Source organism: Equus quagga, chromosome 2, assembly GCF_021613505.1.
Source record: "Equus quagga isolate Etosha38 chromosome 2, UCLA_HA_Equagga_1.0, whole genome shotgun sequence".
NCBI classification, from domain to species: Eukaryota; Metazoa; Chordata; class Mammalia; order Perissodactyla; family Equidae; genus Equus; species Equus quagga.
Genome location: NC_060268.1, coordinates 39688278 through 39706232, shown reverse-complemented (window position 1 = coordinate 39706232; position 17955 = coordinate 39688278). Strand labels below are relative to the sequence as shown.

Genomic DNA, 17955 nt, shown 5'->3' with positions numbered 1-17955 from the left:
ACAATGTCTTCTCTATAATGCTCTGCTGTACTCCTGCAAATATAATACCACAAAGTAGAAAGTATCTTACAGCTCTCTCACCAAACCTTGAGAATTTGAGGGCAGGAATTGGTCATACCTGTTTATCTTTTACGAGACCTATAGCATAACCTCTTGCACAATGAAGATAACATGTATTTATTAAATATTGGAATAAAACAATGTAAACTGACTTCTGAAGAAAAATAATATAAAAAAGGCATCTTGATTTTAAAAAATAATTCGTTCATGATTTTAGCCATCAAAAAGTTAGAGATCAAACATTTGAGACTCTAGTATAAAAGAACTAAAGACAGCTAAAAGTAATGTGAGAGGAGCTGATGAGGTACTTAAATACTATTGTTAATACTCACCATTTCCTTTAGATTTGCATCTACATGAGGGATATTTCTAAGTGTTTCAAGATGGTTTTCTAATCCCTCAATGAAAGTCACTGCCAACTCCAACAAATGTACCATATGTCTGAAAGAGGGAGAAAAAAAGTCAACTATGTTTTTTTAGTTTATTTTGTCTTCTCTTTTTTTCCCCTTTAATTAGGACTTTTAATATGAGATAGAATTATAATCAACCCAATAAGCATTCATGGAAAAATCAATGATAAAAAGGTCCTTCTCTTTCAATTTAAGCAGGAATTAACTTGTCGTCCAAACAGAAAAAAAGAGACAACACTAATTATATCTGGAACCCAACCTAATGTTAGACTAACTTAAATGTTAATAATTTTCTCATATTAGTAAAGGAATTTCCCTAGATGGAACCTCATTCCATTTCGATCTATTCATTCTCAGTGAAGAGTGAAGACAATAAGGGTAAATGTACTTCATTGAAACAGCCTACACATAAAGCTACTTTGAATCTTTGTATTTGCAAAATGCTTTAAAATCATTACTCAGTTTTTCCGATATATATAATGTATAATATATACATTAATGGTACTTTACTGTACCGAATAGATACTGAATATATCCACAGAATGAGATTTGTATATCTATTATATTACTACAAGATAAAAAAATCTGACCCTTAAGAGAGGGTACAATGTTATAAACAATTATGACCTCAATAAAATAACTAAAAAGAAAGAAAGAAAGAGAAGATATTGATTTGCTCAGGGTCAGCTAGTGAGGCACTGATGGAGAAACTTAGCAATCAGATGCCCAGATGCCTGCTTCTTTATTTTATTATTATTTATTATTAACAACTACCGACATCTTCAATCTGATACTTGCCAATACTCGGATGAGGAAGAGAGCAATAGAAAGGATCCTCAGTCTACGGATTGGGAAACTGAGGCAAAAACTTAAATCATTTGCCCAAAGCTTTGAGGCATACAAAAAGCAGAGATGAGACCAGAACTCAGTTTTGCTCTCCTTCAGTTGACACTATTTTCATCTATCCCAGCTTAAACACCCCCAACAGAATTCTTATAGGCAATATTAGAATTTATAGGCAATATAGGCAATATTAACACAACAATAAATTTACTTCACAGAAAAGTCTATACATAATAAAAATGATTTTTACCCACCTTACTATATGTTATGAACCTAATTTCTTTCCTTAAAGTCATTATTTATAATTCCCAAAACACAACAGGCAAAAGGAATGCCTTTCTCTTCACCATAGCTGTGATATTTTAAAAGCAAAGGATTTTCTTTGTGGTTTAATGTATCAGCATTAATAATAACATTAACAGATATAATCACTAATATATTGTTTAATGAATTATGGTATGAAATAACTACTAGTCTAAACAAAAACTACCCTCAGAAAACATGTATAACTGTTAATGTCTACTTTTTAGTTTAACCTGTGATAAACAGCTTCAATAGGCAAGTTTTCCTGGCACATGGGTTTCAACAGTCTCTGCCTGAGGGACCTCTTCTCTTTTAGCACCGCTTCCAAATGATTATTCATGCTTTGCAGAGTATGACACTTCTGAGCTACACAAACCAGAAACAGTAATTACAGTTAGCAAGAGCACAAGTAAGTTTTGAAATCACTAATCATTTATTCTTTGCTTTGGTTTGACACTACCAATGTCAAAAATTAATCCCACCATTTCCCTCCTAAATATCTCCCCTCTGCTACCTTTAATACCAATACCAATTTCATTTTCAACCATTTTCTTACTTTTCCTACTGACAACCAAATCCAGTGCTAAATTCAGTGTTTTTCAACTCTACTCCTAGTTCAGTTTTTACAGCCAGAGTCATATTCTTCACATGAAGGCTCTTTTTCCATCTCTGCCTCCAACATTCCATATGAATATTTAAAAACAAACATTTGCCTTATAAGCTATTTCTGATTATTTCAATATTTTCCCCAGAATTCACTTAATGGCTGCCAATTGCCTCTTCATTAACATTTTTATTTATTTATTTTTGATTTTTTAAATTTGAGTTTATAATAGTTTATATCATTGTGAAATTTCAGTTGTACATTATTTCTTGTCTGTCACCACATAGATGCTCCCCTTCAGCCCCTGTGTCCACCCCCTACCCTGCTTCCCCTGGTAACCACTGAAATGTTTTGTCCTTGTGTTGTTTATATTCCACATATGAGTGAAATCATCTGGTGTTTGTCTTTCTCAGACTGGCTTGTTTTGCTTAGCATAATTCCCTCCAGGTCCATCCATGTTGTTGCAAATGGGATGATTTTTGCCTTTTTACGGCTGAGTAGTATTCCATTGTACATATACATACCACATCTTCTTTATCTATTCATCAGTTGATGGGCGCTTGGATTGTTTCCATGTCTTGGCTATTGTGAACAGTGCTGCAATGAACATAGGGGTACATATGTTACTTTGGATTGTTGATTTCAAGTTGTTTGGGTAGATACCCAGTAGTGGGAGAGCTGGGTCATACGGTAGTTCTATTTTTAGTTTTTTGAGGAATCTCCATACTGTTTTCCATAGTGGCTGCACCAGTTCACATTCCCACCAGCAGTGTATGAAGGTTTCCTTCTCTCCACACCCTTTCCAACATTTGTTATTTTCAGTCTTAGTGATTACAGCCATTTTAACAGGTGTACGGTGATATCTTAGTGTAGTTTTGATTTGCATTTCCCTGATGATTAGTGATGCTGAACATCTTTTCATGTGTTTATTGGCCATCTGTATATCTTCTTTGGAAAAATGTCCGTTCATATCCTCTGCCCATTTTTTGATTGGGCTGTTTGTTTTTTTGTTGTTCAGTTGTGTGAGCTCCTTATACATTATGGAGTTTAACCCCTTATCAGATATGATTTGCAAGTATTTTCTCCCAATTGGTGAGTTATCGTTTTGTTTTGATCCTAGTTTCTTTTGCCCTGAGAAGCTCTTTAATCTGATGAAGTCCCACTTGTTTATTTTTTCTTTTGTTTCCCTTGTCTGAGAAGACATGGTATTTGAAAGATCCTTTTAAGATCGATGTCAAAGAGTGTACTACTATATTATCTTCCAGGAGTTTTATAATTTCAGGACTCATTTCAAGTCTTTGATCCATTTTGAGTTTATTTTTGTGTATGGCATGAGCTAATGGTCTACTTTCATTCTTTTGCATGTGGCTGTCCAGTTTTCCCAACAGGATTTATGAAGAGACTGTCTCTTCTCCATTGTATGTTCTTAGCACCTTTATCAAAGATTAGCTGTCCGTATATGTGCAGTTTTATTTCTGGGCTTTCAGTTCTGTTCCATTGATCTGTGTGTCTGTTTTTGTACCAGTACCATGCTGTTTTCATCACTATGGCTTTGTAGTACATTTTGAAGTCAGGGATTGTGAGGCCTCCAGCTTTGTTCTTTTTTCTCAGGATTGCTTTAGCAATTTGGGGTCTTTGGTTACCCCATATGAATTTCAGGATTCTTTGTTCTATTTCCATGAATAATGTCATTGGGATTCTGATAGGGATTGCATTGAATCTGTAGATTGCTTTGGGTGGTATGGACATTTTAACTATGTTTGTTCTTCCAATCCATGTGCATGGAATTACTTTCCGTCTCTTTATGTCATTATCTATTTCTTTCAATAATGTCTAATAGTTTTCATTGTATAAGTCCTTCAACTCATTAGTTAAATTTATTCCTAGGTACTTTATTCTTTTTGTTGCGATTGTAAATAGAATTGTATTCTTGAGTTCTCCTTCTCTAAGTTGGTTATTAGAGAAGTGCAACTGATTTTTTTTGAGGAAGATTAGCCCTAACATCTGCCACCAATCCTCCTCTTTTTGCTAAGGAAGATTGGCCCTGAGCTAACATCCGTGCCCATCTTCCTCTGCTTTATATGTGGGACACCTACACAGCATGGGTTGCCAAGCTGTGCCATGTCTGCACCCGGGATCCAAGCAGAACGTGAGAACTTAACTGCTGTGTCACCAGGCCGGCCCTGCAACTGATTTTTGTAAGTTGATTTTGTACCCTGCAACTTTACTGTAGTTGTTAATTATTTTTATTAGTTTTCCAATGGATTCTTTAGGGTTTTCTATATATAAGGTCATGTTGTCTGCAAACAGTGTGAGTTTCACTTCTTCACTCCCTATTTGGATTCCTTTTATTCTTTTCTCTTGCCAAATTGCTCTGGCCAAAACCTCCAGTACTATGTTGAGTAAGAGTGATGCTAGTAGGTATCCTTGTCTTGTTCCTGTTCTCAGAGGGATGGCATTCAGTTTTTTCCCCTTGAGTATGATGTTGGCTGTGGGTTTGTCATATATGGCCTTTATTATGTTGAGGTACTTTCCTTCTATACCCATTTTATTGAGAGTTTTTATCATAAATGGATGTTGGATCTTGTCGAATGCTTTCTCTGTATCTATTGAGATGATCACATGGTTTTTGTTTCTCATTTTGTTAATGTAGTGTATCACATTGATTGATTTGCGGATGTTGGACCATCCCTGTGTCCCCGGTATAAATCCCACTTGATCGTGATACATGATCTTTTTGATGTATTGTTGTATTCGAGTTGCCAATATTTTGGTGAGGATTTTCGCATTTATGTTCATCAGCGATATTGGCCTATAGTTTCCTTTTTTGTGTTGTCCTTGTCAGGCTTTGGTATCAGAGTGATGTTGGCCTTGTAGAATGTGTTAGGAAGTGTTTCATCTTCCCTAATTTTTTGGAATAGCTTGAGAAGGATAGGAAGGAAATCCTCTCTGAAAGTTTGGTAGAATTCCCCAGGGAAGCCATCTGGTCCTGGGCTTTCATTCTTTGGGATGCTTTTGATTACTGTTTCAATCTCTTTACTTGTGATTGGTCTATTCAGATTCTCTTAAAATTTTTATTTAAAAAAAACTTTCAAACTTACAGAAAAGCATCAAGAATAGTTCATTGAACTCCCATATACATTTCACCTAGACTCAGCCACTGTTCACATTTGGCTACATTTTCTTTTTTTCCCTCTTTCTCTACATACCCATACATATATTTTTGCTGACCCATTTGAGAGTAAGTTGCAGATATCATGACCTTTATTTTCCTCCCCAAAGCCCCAGTAGTTGTATATTCTAATTTTAAGTCCTTCTAGTTCTATGTGAGCCACGGCCATAGCATGGCTACTGACAGATGAGTGGTGTGGTCCCACTCCCAGAAACTGAACCTAGGGCACTGAAGCGAAGTGTGCCAAACTTTAACCACTATGTCATCAGGGCTGGCTCTTTTTGAGGAAGATTAGTCCTGAGCTAACTACTGCCAGTCCTCCTTTTTTTGCTGAGGAAGCCTGGCCCTGGGCTAACATCCGTGCCCATCTTCCTCTACTTTACATGTGGGATGCCTACCACAGCATGGCATGCCAAGCAGTGCCATGTCCGCACTCAGGATCCGAACCGGCGAACCCTGGGCTGCAGAGAAGCAGAACGTGCGAACTTAACCGCTGTGCCACTGGGCTGACCCCTATTATGACTTTTTTGGGGGGGGTGGGGGGAGTGGAAATTAGCCCTGAGCTAACATCTGCCGCCAATCCTCCTCTTTTTGCTGAGGAAGACTGGCCCTGAGCCAACATCCGTGCCCATCTTTCTCTCCTTTATATGTGGGACACCTGACATAGCATGGCTTGACAAGTGGTGCATAGGTCCGCACCTGGGATCCAAACTGGCGAACCCTGGGCCACCAAAGCGGAACGTGGGAACTTAACTGCTGCGCCACTGGGCTGGCTCCTATCATTACCTTTTAACCCCTAAAACTTCAGCATGTATTTCCCAAGAATGGAAACATTGTCTTATATAACTACAAGTATCAAATTTAGAAAATTTAACATTGGTACAATATTATCAATATTTAATCCAGCCCATATTTAAACATCACCAAGTATCCCAATAATGTCCTTTATAGGAAAAAAAATTTTCTAATCAAGTATTCAATCCATGAGCACACTGTGCTTCAGCTGTCATCTTCCTTTAGTCTCTTCTAATCTGGAGAGTTCCTCAACCTTTCTTCGTCTTTCAAGCTCTCCTGACTTTGAAGAGCTCCTACCTTGGTCACTTTTTATGCTCTTTTCACTAGTCAAGCCAACAGGACTTCTATTTGAGCACAGAAATAGACGACTTTGTTAGCTTTGGGGAAATTGCTGGAAAAATTATGGTATATCATAATTTTACTGCTTGGTGCTTATTTCAGAACTAAGAAAAAGTTGAAATTCCAATGATTACCCATTTAAGCAAACCACTTACCCAAAAAGGAAGGATGAACAACATCTGCTGTATCTTTTTCTAGTCTTAGGAGTTCAATTTCCAGGTTTGTCTACATTAGGAACAAAAACAACATTTAGCTCGCTCAGAAAGTAGCCTGAAGCAAAGGCTTAAACTTTGATAAAACTGGATAGTCTTTAGCCCAGGAATATTTAAGGGGAGTGGGAAGATGATTTGTTATGAGAGCTGAGGGGATTTAGTAAGGCTTTTCATTTGGTGTTCAAGCCCTGTTGCTGCTACTGCTACACTACTAACTACTACTATTACTATTACTACTACTATTAACCAGTACAAGTAAACACCTATCCAGCCATGTGCTAGACACTGTTCTAAGTGCAAGAAAATTGCTGTTGGAACCAATTAAGATTTTTTTCCCTGTACTAGAAGTAGAAAGTAAAAAGTCCACATAACTTACCTGGTAGATTTCAGCTTGAATATTTGTGATCTGCTGTAGTCTGGAGAAGTTCACAAAGCAAGAAGCTGATTTCTTAGATATATTTAACATCTCCTATAGGTAAATGAACAGAGAAAGCAGTATCACGTCACAAAAAGTTTCTGTGTGCATTGGAACAGTATGCTCATGGGTCTAAAATACGAGGATATATTATGTCTACCAAGTCCCCTGAAAAATGAAGTACAGAGTAGAACAGTAGCAACGTGTATTTTCTGTTTAAAAGTTTAAAAGTTCCACTATCACAGATCTTTTGCGAAAATATTTAAAAAATAAGAAAAACGAACAAGACTTAATCACTGTGTATTATTTCCTAAAGTACCATGCACAATAGATTTGCATTACCGGTAGCTTACCAGAGGATTTTAAGGCTGAGGTTATTGGAGAATCACCTCTACACAAACGACCAGAACCTAGTCTTTCTGGCCTTCCTGGGTCTAAAACCGAACATCGCCCCTACCCCCACTCCCCCGGCCCACCCCATGGAATCATTTATCTGATTCATTAAATGACCTCTCTTGGCTACAAGTCATTCATACTATCCCCTTTCACATTCTCACTGTTAGATAAAGGAATGTTTTGTCCAGGCATAATTATTCTTCTAAAAATTGCAGGTTATCTCAGAATAAGAATATTATCTTGGCTTCATCCATAATTTTCTGCATCCTCTTCTCTTCTAGAATGTTAGCACAGGAAAGAACTTTAGAGATCACAAAGACCAGGGATTGGGAGACTATAACCCATGAACTAAATGCAGCCCAGTGCCTGTTTTTGTACAGCCCGTGAGCTAAGAATGGTTTTCCTATTTTTAAATTGTTGGGGGAAAAAAGAAAAAGAAAAATAGTACTTTGTGGCAGATGAAAATTATATAAAATTCAAATTTCAGGGTCCAGAAACAAAGTTTTATTGGAACTCAACTTCTCTTACTCATTTACTTATTAACTCTGGCTGCTTTCTACAACAAACTAGTTGCAATCATATGCACTGAAAAGCCTCAAATACTTACTTTCTGCCCCTTCAAAGCAAAAGTTTGCTGCCTAATGATAAGAAATTTTACAAACGTTTATTGAGTTAGGCAATGGAAGATTCAAGGATGAATGGAACAAGCTCTCTGCCCCTAACAAGCTCATGATGGATGGTAAGGAAAAGATGTTTTAGATACAAAGAACTAAACATTATAAATGCTCAAAAACTGTAAGTTAGTGCTAACACATAGGTCAGAAGAAGGGAAAAATGAATCTGGAAATGTGGTTTCCTACCTAATTGAAGAAGACCTTAACAGCTATGACAAGCAATCATAATGCACAAACGAGAGCAATTGAAAATTTTCTAGTGAAGAGGCAACATGATCATATATAATACATATTTTAGAAATTTAAATGGGGGTAGTATGGAAAATAAAACTCAGAATATTATCTTGGCTTCATCCATAATTTTCTGCATCCTCTTCTTCTTTTCTAGAATGCTAACACAGGAAAGAATTTTAAAGATCATATAGGCCAGGGATTGGGAAACTATAACCCATGAACTAAATGCAGCTAATGGGGCAGGGGGGAGGAAGGAATAACTGCTTAATGAATATGGGGTTTCCATTGGGGATGATAAAAAAAACAAAAGTTTGAAAACAGTTTCACAACATTGTGACTGTACTTCATGCCACTCAATTGTACACTTTAAAATGGTTAAAATGATAAACTTTATGTTATGTGTATTTTACCACCATAAAACACACACACACACACACACACACACACTCTGGTAATTAGACAATAACATAAAACTAAGTGAGAACTTGAGAATGTGGTCTAGGTCAGTAGCAATTAAAAAGGAAAGGAAGGGGCCGGCACCGTGATGGAGTGGTTAAGTTCACGTGATCCGCACCTGCCGCAGCCCAGGGTTTCACTGGTTTGAATCCTGGGCACCTACACGGCACCGCTCACCAGGCAACGCTGAGGCGGCATCCCACATGCCACAACTAGAAGGACTCACAACTAAAAATATACAAACTATGTACCAGGGGGTTTTGGGGAGAAAAAGGAAAAATAAAATCTTTAACAAAAAAAAAAAAGAAAGGAAGGCAGAGATATGAGTCTCTGGGAAGACGGAATCGATAAGTCCTAGTTGATAGAGCCAGTGAGATAAAAAGTCAAGTCAATACTGACTCCAAAGGATCCTGCTTCAGGTGACTGGACAGATAGTTATGCCATCTTGTGAGACAGATAACACAAGATATTTTACCGAAGGCAAAATTGAGCATTGGGCAGGTTAAGTATTAGTTCAACTTCCCACTGCCAATGTGTATCAGGGCTGAAATGAGAAGACATCTAATCCACTGTATTTCCATCATATCAGCCTGACTCTTTTACTTTTCCTTCTGCTCTCTCTTAGTTAGAAGGTGAATGAAAGTAAAACATTTCCCACTTCTCATTGTAACCTACTCACTCTCTGCTATCTCCCCATCCCTCCATGTGTGTACACTAATCTTAGCTACATATTTGCAAACTAGTAAACCTTTGGGTTCAACAACAGAGTAATGGAGCTTAGCCAAGCACATGCAAGAGAAACCCGAGGGAAAATAAGAATGTTCAAGAAAGAGAGAGCCAAAAAGGAGAGAGGAAAAAAGAGCAGCCAAATTCTTCTAGTAAATAGAAATTCTATTTGTGGATTGTGACTTAGCCCTAAACCTTTAAAAAGAAAAAAAAAAGCAAGGATTGGGGAATACAGAAAAGTCTTTACCGTTGACTATTGCCATTATATATTTTACATGTCACTGGGGCAAAGGGACCCTAAAAATGAAAGGATCCTGAGAAAAGGTTCTGTTTACTCTTTTGCTAGCCAAAAGAAGCTAAAATCCAGGATCTTTGTGCTTAATATAAAAATCCTAATAACATCGTGTGCTTAATATATATTTGTGTAAACTTGTATCTGTGGGCATCCTTTCTTTTTTCTGTCCTTTCTTCTTCATACTGAATTCTACCTGAGGGACAGTAAAAGGGAGGCAGTATAGCAGAGAAATTAAGAGCAGAGGCTCTAAAATATGGGATGGGGTGCAGAGGAGGGCAGGGCACAGATTGAGAAAATAGATTTTATACATATATGTGTGTATGTATACACTATGTATATATATACACGTAATTATATATATATTAGAAAATAGTACATAGTACTATTTTAATAGTAAATAGTACAAATCCCCCCAGTACACAGTTGTATATTTTAGTTATAGGTCCTTCCAGTTGTGGCATGTGGGATGCAGCCTCAGCGTCGCCTGACAAGTGGTGTCATGTCCGCGTCCAGGATCAGAACCAGAGGAACCCTGAGCCGCCAAAGTGGAGTATGCGAACTTAACCTCTTGGCCATGAGGCCGGCTCCTTGAGCATCATTCTTAATTTTTAATGCACATGGGATGATGTGCAGTTAAGGGATGGACTGTTTAAAGGATCATATGATACATCCTTTTGAAAGAATCAACGCTAAATTCTTCTAATAAAAATAGGTTTTCATATATATAGTTCGCTTAAAGTAAAATCCTGCTACAAATCTGTTAAGTTTCCTCTTTGAGACTAGCTTTGCAGTAATACTGTAAGACAGTCTTAAGAAGCTATGGATTGGCAGATTTTACCTGAAGGCAAGACAGGTAACTGTCTAATTAGTGTTACTTGAAGGACACTAGGAAGATCCTCCCGAAAACAATCACCACCCCACCAAACAGCTCACCCATCAATGCGTAAATGCCCTCACCAGAGATTTACTCCTTTGGTTTAGGTGTTCATATTTCCTACCAACACTCTCTAGAGGAGTAAGTCCCAAATTTCCTACCAACACTCTCTAGAGGAGTAAGTCCCAAATGTCCTATAGTATGGGCTTATCAAATTACTTTGTTACAGAACTGGACAGTACAAGTGAGTACTGGGCAACTTGGGAGGAAGAAAACACAGGAGAGAAGTGAGGAAGGTGAAAACTGAGGATTGCTGTGGTTATGTTTTGCTTACTTTCCAATGCATTCATTACTACCCCTCATTTTCCCCCAAATCCCTAAGATTTGGTAACTAGGTCTTCAAGTAATCTAGGAGAGTTCTTTAACAGAAATTTACACTCTTTCAAGATAGTGTCAGAGTATCATCTATCACAATTCCTCCTAGAGATGATACAGTCTGTCAGAAAAAGGAGAGCCCTGGGATCTAATTCTATTTCACTAAGTTGAGTGACCTTGGGCAAGTTTCTTCATCTTCTAAGGCCTTAGTTTCTTCACTTGAAAAATAATGTAAGGTGGCAGAATTCTCTAACGACTCTTCTAAGTATAAAAAGTTATTTTCCACAAATCGGCCATCGTGTTCGTACTGCTAATCTCTGCAGATGAGTTTACCTTTCTACTTTCCTGGGTTTTAGTGAACTTCCTCAACTTCCTCTTTACCTCGGAATTTCTTTCCCTTAATCGCGCTTTCCCCATTCCCTTGTCACTTCTGCCACTTGTATTCCATTCTCTCACATCTTCAATTTCTCCCTCTATTGGCTCCTTCCCTTTGGCTACGAACACGCTTTTCTTGCCCAACCTAAAACTACCACCCCTTAGGCTAATCTTCCTCTTCTCTCCTTCTCAAAATCAGTCCCTTCCTCCACTCACGTTCCAAGGTCTTTCGAGTCTTTTTCGCCAAAACCTTTTTTTTTCCTTTACACATGCGTGCTTCCTCTGGCGCTCTCCTGTACCCTGCGCCTCTCGCCACAAATATGCTTCAATACCTCACACAAACGAAGGCTGGGAACGAATGTTTTAACTATCTACCCTATTTCCCAACCCATTACAATCTAGAGGCGATTTCATTGGATGAAAAAAAGCTGGAGAACACTGTGTTTTTATTATCTCCCGCGAGCTGACCTGGGATAACTCGCCTGCAGATACTTGAAAAGCCTTCTACTCGAGACAGCATCTACTCAGAGCCCCGCTTTCGCAGAACCCACTGCAGAATGGTCACTGCTGTTGTCTGGAAGGGGCTCCATCAGCCTCTACTCTAGCACAGCCCCCAGCCAGCACCCTCACATCAAACTCCTGCGGCCGGCATTGCCACCTCACAGCCAGAGTCTGTCGCCACCGTGGCATCCCCTTAATGATGCCATTGCCGCCCACGCACCTGAGTGACCATCCCTGAAGCCACGAAATGGTCCAGCAGTAGCCCGGCAGCGTTTGGCGCGGAGGCCAGGTCCCAGGGGTTCCCCGCAGCCATGGCTGGGACCCAACTCTCCCCACCGCGCGCGAAGTGAGTGGACCGCAAAGCAAACGCGCCGCGCGGCTCGATGACGTCACTGGGCGTTACCTCCCGGGCGGAAGCCCGCGGAGCGCATCACGGGCTAGCGCGGGTCCCGGGTCTTCGGCTGTGAGCAGAGGGGTAGGAGGCAAGTCTGGGGCTCCCTGATCCTCTGTAGGCTCCTAGCGGCGTCTGGCCTCGGAACAGCTGCAAAAGCGGTGGAGCCTGGCGGTCGGACTGTTTTTCCCTTTCTTCCTTGCCACTCTTGGGCTGGCCCCCGAGATCCAGTGACAGCTGGGGTGTGAGACCAGGAGGCCAGCGGGGTGGCCGGGTGCCTGGACCGAGCGGTGACAGCTGCGCTTCCTTCCCGCAGGAACCTGAGTCGTGGCGCTAGGATGGGAAACAGTGCCCTCCGCGCTCATGTGGAAACCGCGCAGAAAACGGGTGTCTTTCAGCTTAAGGACCGTGGGCTGACCGAGGTGAGACTGGGAGGGACCAGGGAGAGGGACGGCGGGGGCGGTGAAAATAATCGGTGAAGGATTCTCCGCGTTGTGAACTCCTTTCTCCAGTTCCCCTCAGAGTTGCAGAAGCTGACGAGCAATCTCAGGACCATCGACTTGTCCAACAACAAGATCGAGAGCCTACCGCCTATGATAATAGGGAAGTTCACTCTGCTGAAGAGCCTCTCCTTGAACAACAACAAACTGGGTATGGCTTTTGCGCCTAGGAAGCTTTTGCTAGTGATCAGCTGTTAAGAAGGGTGGTTTTCTTTTACAAGCTGATTTTTTTTGTTGTTATGAAACTGTTCAGAGAGCTCAGGACACAGGGAGAATGTCAGAGTCCTTGAAGCTTTCTTGTAATTATATCTATAAGCCTCCTTTGGTGGTATAATGATTGGTACGGGGTTAATTTGGACTTAAAAAGGAAGGCACCATCTTTGGGATGTTATGTAAACAGAGCTAATTTTGCTGCTAATTTGGAAGGGGGGCGGGAATGGGGAGGGGAGGGCCTTCCAAATCCCACAAACTTGCTGTTGGATTGTTTAGAGGCCCCTTTACAAAAGGTGCTCATTATACACAAAATCCTTTCCTGCATTTTGATGGCACCCACACCTTCTGAAGACTATGTTAGTAAAAATGCAGTACTTAAATATGGCACAACGTGGGAATTCTGTGTATATTAACAAGAGGTCTAGCAGGCTGCCATATAGTTTTTATAAACTTTATCAAAGGAGTTTTTCAGCTGTATCAGATTCAGGTTTAAAATTCTTTTCTTTGCCAGCTGTTCTTCCTGATGAGTTATGCAATCTGAAAAAACTGGAGATGCTAAGCCTAAACAACAATCACTTGAGAGAGCTGCCATCTACCTTTGGGCAACTGTCTGCCCTCAAGACTCTGAGCCTCTCTGGGAACCAGCTACAAGCACTACCACCCCAACTTTGTAGCCTACGGCACCTGGATGTGGTGGATCTCTCCAAGAACCAGATTCGATGCATACCTGACATAGTGGGGGATCTGCAGGTCATCGAACTCAACCTCAATCAGAACCAGGTCTAGAGCTTAAGGATTTTTTCTTCAGCATATATGTGGGTTTATGGTCTCCTGAGTAACCTGTTGTTCTCTAAACTGTAATCATGGAGCCGGGTATCAGAGGCTAGGGGAGAGCTTTGTTCTATGTAGTAGACTAATTTCAAACCCCAAAGTGCTATGGAGTTAGTTGAGACAGTGGGTGTGTTTGTTGTGTAGGTGTGTTTTGGAGGGTGGGGTGGGTAACAGGGTGAAGTAATTTCAGAAGTTAAACTACTCTCATAAATCTTGAAGAGTTCTTCAGATCCTCCTCAAATATGCCTCTAATCATCTTGCAAGGAGCTATGTCAGGGAGAGAAAGTGGAAAAGAGGCTTAAACTCATAGATATGAATGTAGATTTTGTGGTCTTACAGTGATAGGTTTAAGGATGGATGAGCTTTCTAGGAGAAAGTTTAGGAAAAACATGAAATATTAAGTATTAGAAACTGCTGCTTGAAAAATGTCCATAGGAACAAGAAAGGAAGCCAAAAATCAAGAATAAGTCAAAAGATAGGAAGAAAAACCTAGTATTTAGATACAAAAGGGAGTTTCAAGGAAGGGATAACTAGTACAGTCAAATGTAACAGGGAATGAGGACAATGAATCCTTGACTTTGGCAGTAAAGTGGCCAGCATCTATGTACGCATAGATTAGTAATAAATATACCAAAATGTTTATGGGGGCAGGTTACAGGTAACTTTTTTCTTTGAAATTGTGTGATCCTCAAATTTCCTATAATGAACAGTGCTATTATTATTAGAAAATTTTGTTCCCAAAAAAGCCACTGGTGACTTTCAAAAAGCAATTTTCTCCCCCAAAAAGTGGAGGAGTAGTAACAGAAGCTAGATCACAGAGGCTTCTGGAATGAGTAGGTAGTGAGAAAATGGAGGCGGTGAAAGCAGAACTAGGACAAATAGTCAAGTAAAAGTTTTTTGTTTTAATTTAGTAAAAAATAACCATTATTGTGCTTATACTTTTTCCTGTTATTCTTTTTTGTTCTTGTTCAATAGATATCTCAGATCTCAGTAAAGATATCTTGCTGTCCTCGCCTTAAAGTTCTTCGCCTAGAAGAGAACTGCCTTGAGCTCAGCATGCTTCCACAGAGCATCCTCAGTGATTCCCAGATCTGTCTGCTTGCTGTGGAAGGCAACCTTTTTGAAATAAAGAAACTTCGAGAACTAGAAGGCTATGATAAGGTATGTGTTAGTGTACTTCTGCACTTCTAGTCACTGTTCCAGAGAAGACAACAGTGAAGTAACCCACATGAATGTTAACTATAGGATGTATGTATAATCCTGTTTGTCAACAAGATTTATTCCTCATTTTGGAGGTGGGTTCTAAGAATCAGCCAAGAGAATTGTGCCAAGATGACTTTTTCTCTAGTCAGTGTATTGTAAAGCATCTTTGTCTTTTGATAGGTTTCCTATTAAAATATAAAAGAAAAAATTTTAAAACTCCAAAACTATGTGCTTTAAATCTGCATTTAGAATAGGTAGATTTTGTAGTAAATGAGGGACCATATCCAATAAAAACCTAAATGAAAAAAAATAAAAAGCTAAGTAACAAATAGGCTAATATTTGTTCATGCCAAAATACCTCATATATATTCTTCTTTCATGACTTTTAGTACATGGAGAGGTTCACGGCCACCAAGAAGAAGTTTGCATGATGTTCTCCAGGAGCATGGGAACCTTACAGGACACGGACTTGGAGCCTGTTGCAATCTGGCTGAAGCAAAGGCTCCTGTTCTTGTCAAGGATATATGCATTAAGGAGATGATACTCCAGATTATATTTCACTCTACTTTTTTCCTTTCTAGGGCTCATCTCAAATAAGCTAAAAGGAATCAACAGACAGGAAGAGTCCTCCATTTTGAGTCATGGATAGGGCAATGGACAATGCTGATATTCAAAACTATCATTAATTTGGCTTTAAAAAACCAGTAGCTAGTTGCTATTTATACAGTGAGGGGATGCTGCCTGGTAATAATAGAATAGCTGCACACCACAGCTTGAAATTTCATGTCTAGTTTCAATGTGTGAGCTTTCATAAAGTCAGTTGCCATTCCACGTCTGTGTAAACACTTCATATTTTTATGAAATTCAAATAATTTGTGAGAGGCTGCTATGGTTAACTTAAGGATTTAGGATTTTATTCCAGTCCATCAGTTCAACTGCAGTGTTTATACTTGGAATTTAGGATGTACATAAATATGTGACTGTCTTGATTAAAAGTGTACTTTGTCAAGAGAAGCACCAACACAACACTAAGATGTTCCCCAAGGCTGCAGTAGCAAATTCTTTACTACTGCAGGTGCCTTATTGGTAGAGGGCTCTGAACTAAAACTGTATATGCAAAACTTGTAAGATACAAGGGGTTTTAATAATCAAGATTTTTCCTGAAGCTTTGTTAGAAATAATGTCTTATTTCTGGTAATCCTTTTCCCTTTTTGTATTTATAAACTCTACTAATCAAATTACCTATCAAAAAACTACTGCCACAATATTTTAAAACCACCTGTATTTATCAAGTTTATTCTCTGAATGAGAGACTATACTAAATAAAGAATTTTTAATGAATTTTGGCTGAAAGAAAGGTTAATCTTTTAAAGGAAGAAGACAGGAGAACTTTAACCTATAAAGGGCCCTTTGTTTGAAAGTAAACTGATTAGGAAGAAATGTGTCATATTCTTCTTCAGGTTGCATGAGTACTGCAATGCATTCATGTGACTGATAAACATTTTGTGGTACTGGAACCTTGCTTACTAAGAGAAACTGAAGGTACAAACATAGATGATTTCAGATTGTTACTCCATCATTTAGAAGCTACTACTCTGTCATTTTCTGAAGCTTCGTCTTAGCCAAGGAGCTATTATTTACCATGTATTGACAGTTCTTATTTTACAAAACCTAGTTTAACCTTTAAGAGATCACAAGAGCCTAGTGTTTAATCTATATGAGGAAATCTCTCTGACCTTAAATCTGGTATAGGTATTCTTTTCCCATGTTATATTCAGTGTCTCAATGTGGGGAGGGGTAGAGGTGAGAGTTTATCAGTATCAATTGAGTTTTGATTTTTATAAACTTTCTTTAATGCTTAATCTTATTGATCTACTGAACAATTAACATTTCTCTAAATATTTTATCAGTACTTACCATCTAATAAATCAGAACTTATAAATTAAACTTAAAATGTCCCCAGCCATTTAATTATTAATTATAGTCTAAAAAATCCCCACCCCTATGAGAATCAGTGACTATGACCTCTCTCAACTTGGACCCAGCCTTATTTACAGATACCTCTTCTCTCTCATTTGCCTGCCCAGTCATACTAGATTATTTTGCTCCTTAAACCCACAGTACAACGTCTCTTTCTCCTTTAACTGCCTTTACATTGTTTGCTCAGTCAGGAATGTCCTCTCTTACTAACATGCTCCTTCCTTATGCCTAAACCCCTAAGTCTAAGCCGAATTAACTGCTCCCACATCTGTTACAATAGCTCGTATCAGATTCTATATTCATCTGTCTCTTGCCAGACTGAGCTACTCGAGGGCAGGAACTATATAATGCAATATGCCTAAAGTTATAGTACACAAGTATTTAGACTTAAATAAAAGCTAACAAAGTAGGCTGACTTGTGGTCTGGAGACCCAGATTCTAGTGACCACCAGCCCTAAGCTCTAAGCCCTACATTCTTTTTAGAGCTTAGTTAGTGTACTGACTAAGATCATGGACCTTGGAGTCAGAAAGATCCTGGTTTGAATCTGAAGTCTGTCATTTACTAGCTTTATGAATTTGAGCTATTTACTTTGATCTGTAATATAGGCAATCCCTCCTACCTCTCAGGTCTGTTATGAAGATATGGTGAAAAGATAAATAAAAGCATTTAGCATACTGCCCATGAAAGAGTAAGCACTCAATAAATGGTGCCATTTATTTCATCTGTAAGACATTAAAATAGAATTTAGCAAGCTATAAAAAAAATGGAAAGTGCAGC

At 39.0% G+C, this 17955-nt stretch overlaps 2 protein-coding genes across 3 annotated transcripts in view; one reads left to right on the top strand and one right to left on the bottom strand.

Annotated features, from left to right (window-relative positions):
* HAUS2 (HAUS augmin like complex subunit 2) overlaps positions 1-12463 on the bottom strand; it is a 14666-nt gene extending 2203 nt beyond the window's left edge. The window contains exons 1-5 of the mRNA XM_046649890.1: positions 12280-12463; positions 7115-7207; positions 6682-6751; positions 1850-1982; positions 393-501 (exon numbers count right to left, since the gene is read on the bottom strand). Of these exons, the coding sequence (XP_046505846.1) occupies positions 393-501; positions 1850-1982; positions 6682-6751; positions 7115-7207; positions 12280-12372 (498 nt within the window). The 5' untranslated portion in view covers positions 12373-12463. The remainder of the gene's footprint in view (positions 1-392; positions 502-1849; positions 1983-6681; positions 6752-7114; positions 7208-12279) is intronic.
* LRRC57 (leucine rich repeat containing 57) lies at positions 12463-16538 on the top strand. 2 transcript variants are annotated; one of them, XM_046649847.1, is made up of 6 exons: positions 12463-12541; positions 12767-12872; positions 12963-13101; positions 13675-13943; positions 14970-15155; positions 15587-16538. In XM_046649847.1, the coding sequence occupies exons 2-6, from the start codon at positions 12789-12791 to the stop codon at positions 15626-15628; spliced, it is 720 nt and encodes a 239-aa protein (XP_046505803.1). In that variant the 5' UTR covers positions 12463-12541; positions 12767-12788; the 3' UTR covers positions 15629-16538. The 2 variants fall into 2 exon arrangements, with proteins under 2 accessions (XP_046505803.1, XP_046505809.1); XM_046649853.1 differs by having other exon boundaries at positions 12489-12534.
* The last annotated feature ends 1417 nt before the right edge of the window (positions 16539-17955 follow it).

What these genes read in the sequence shown, in the direction of transcription:
- LRRC57 (XM_046649847.1), top strand. Translation starts at nt 12,789, where the DNA reads ATGGGAAACAGTGCCCTCCGCGCTCATGTGGAAACCGCGCAGAAAACG. An exon ending in CTTGAACAACAACAAACTGG is followed by an intron (nt 13,102 to 13,674) that starts GTATGGCTTTTG and finishes TTTCTTTGCCAG; the next exon opens with CTGTTCTTCCTGATGAGTTA. An exon ending in AACTAGAAGGCTATGATAAG is followed by an intron (nt 15,156 to 15,586) that starts GTATGTGTTAGT and finishes CATGACTTTTAG; the next exon opens with TACATGGAGAGGTTCACGGC.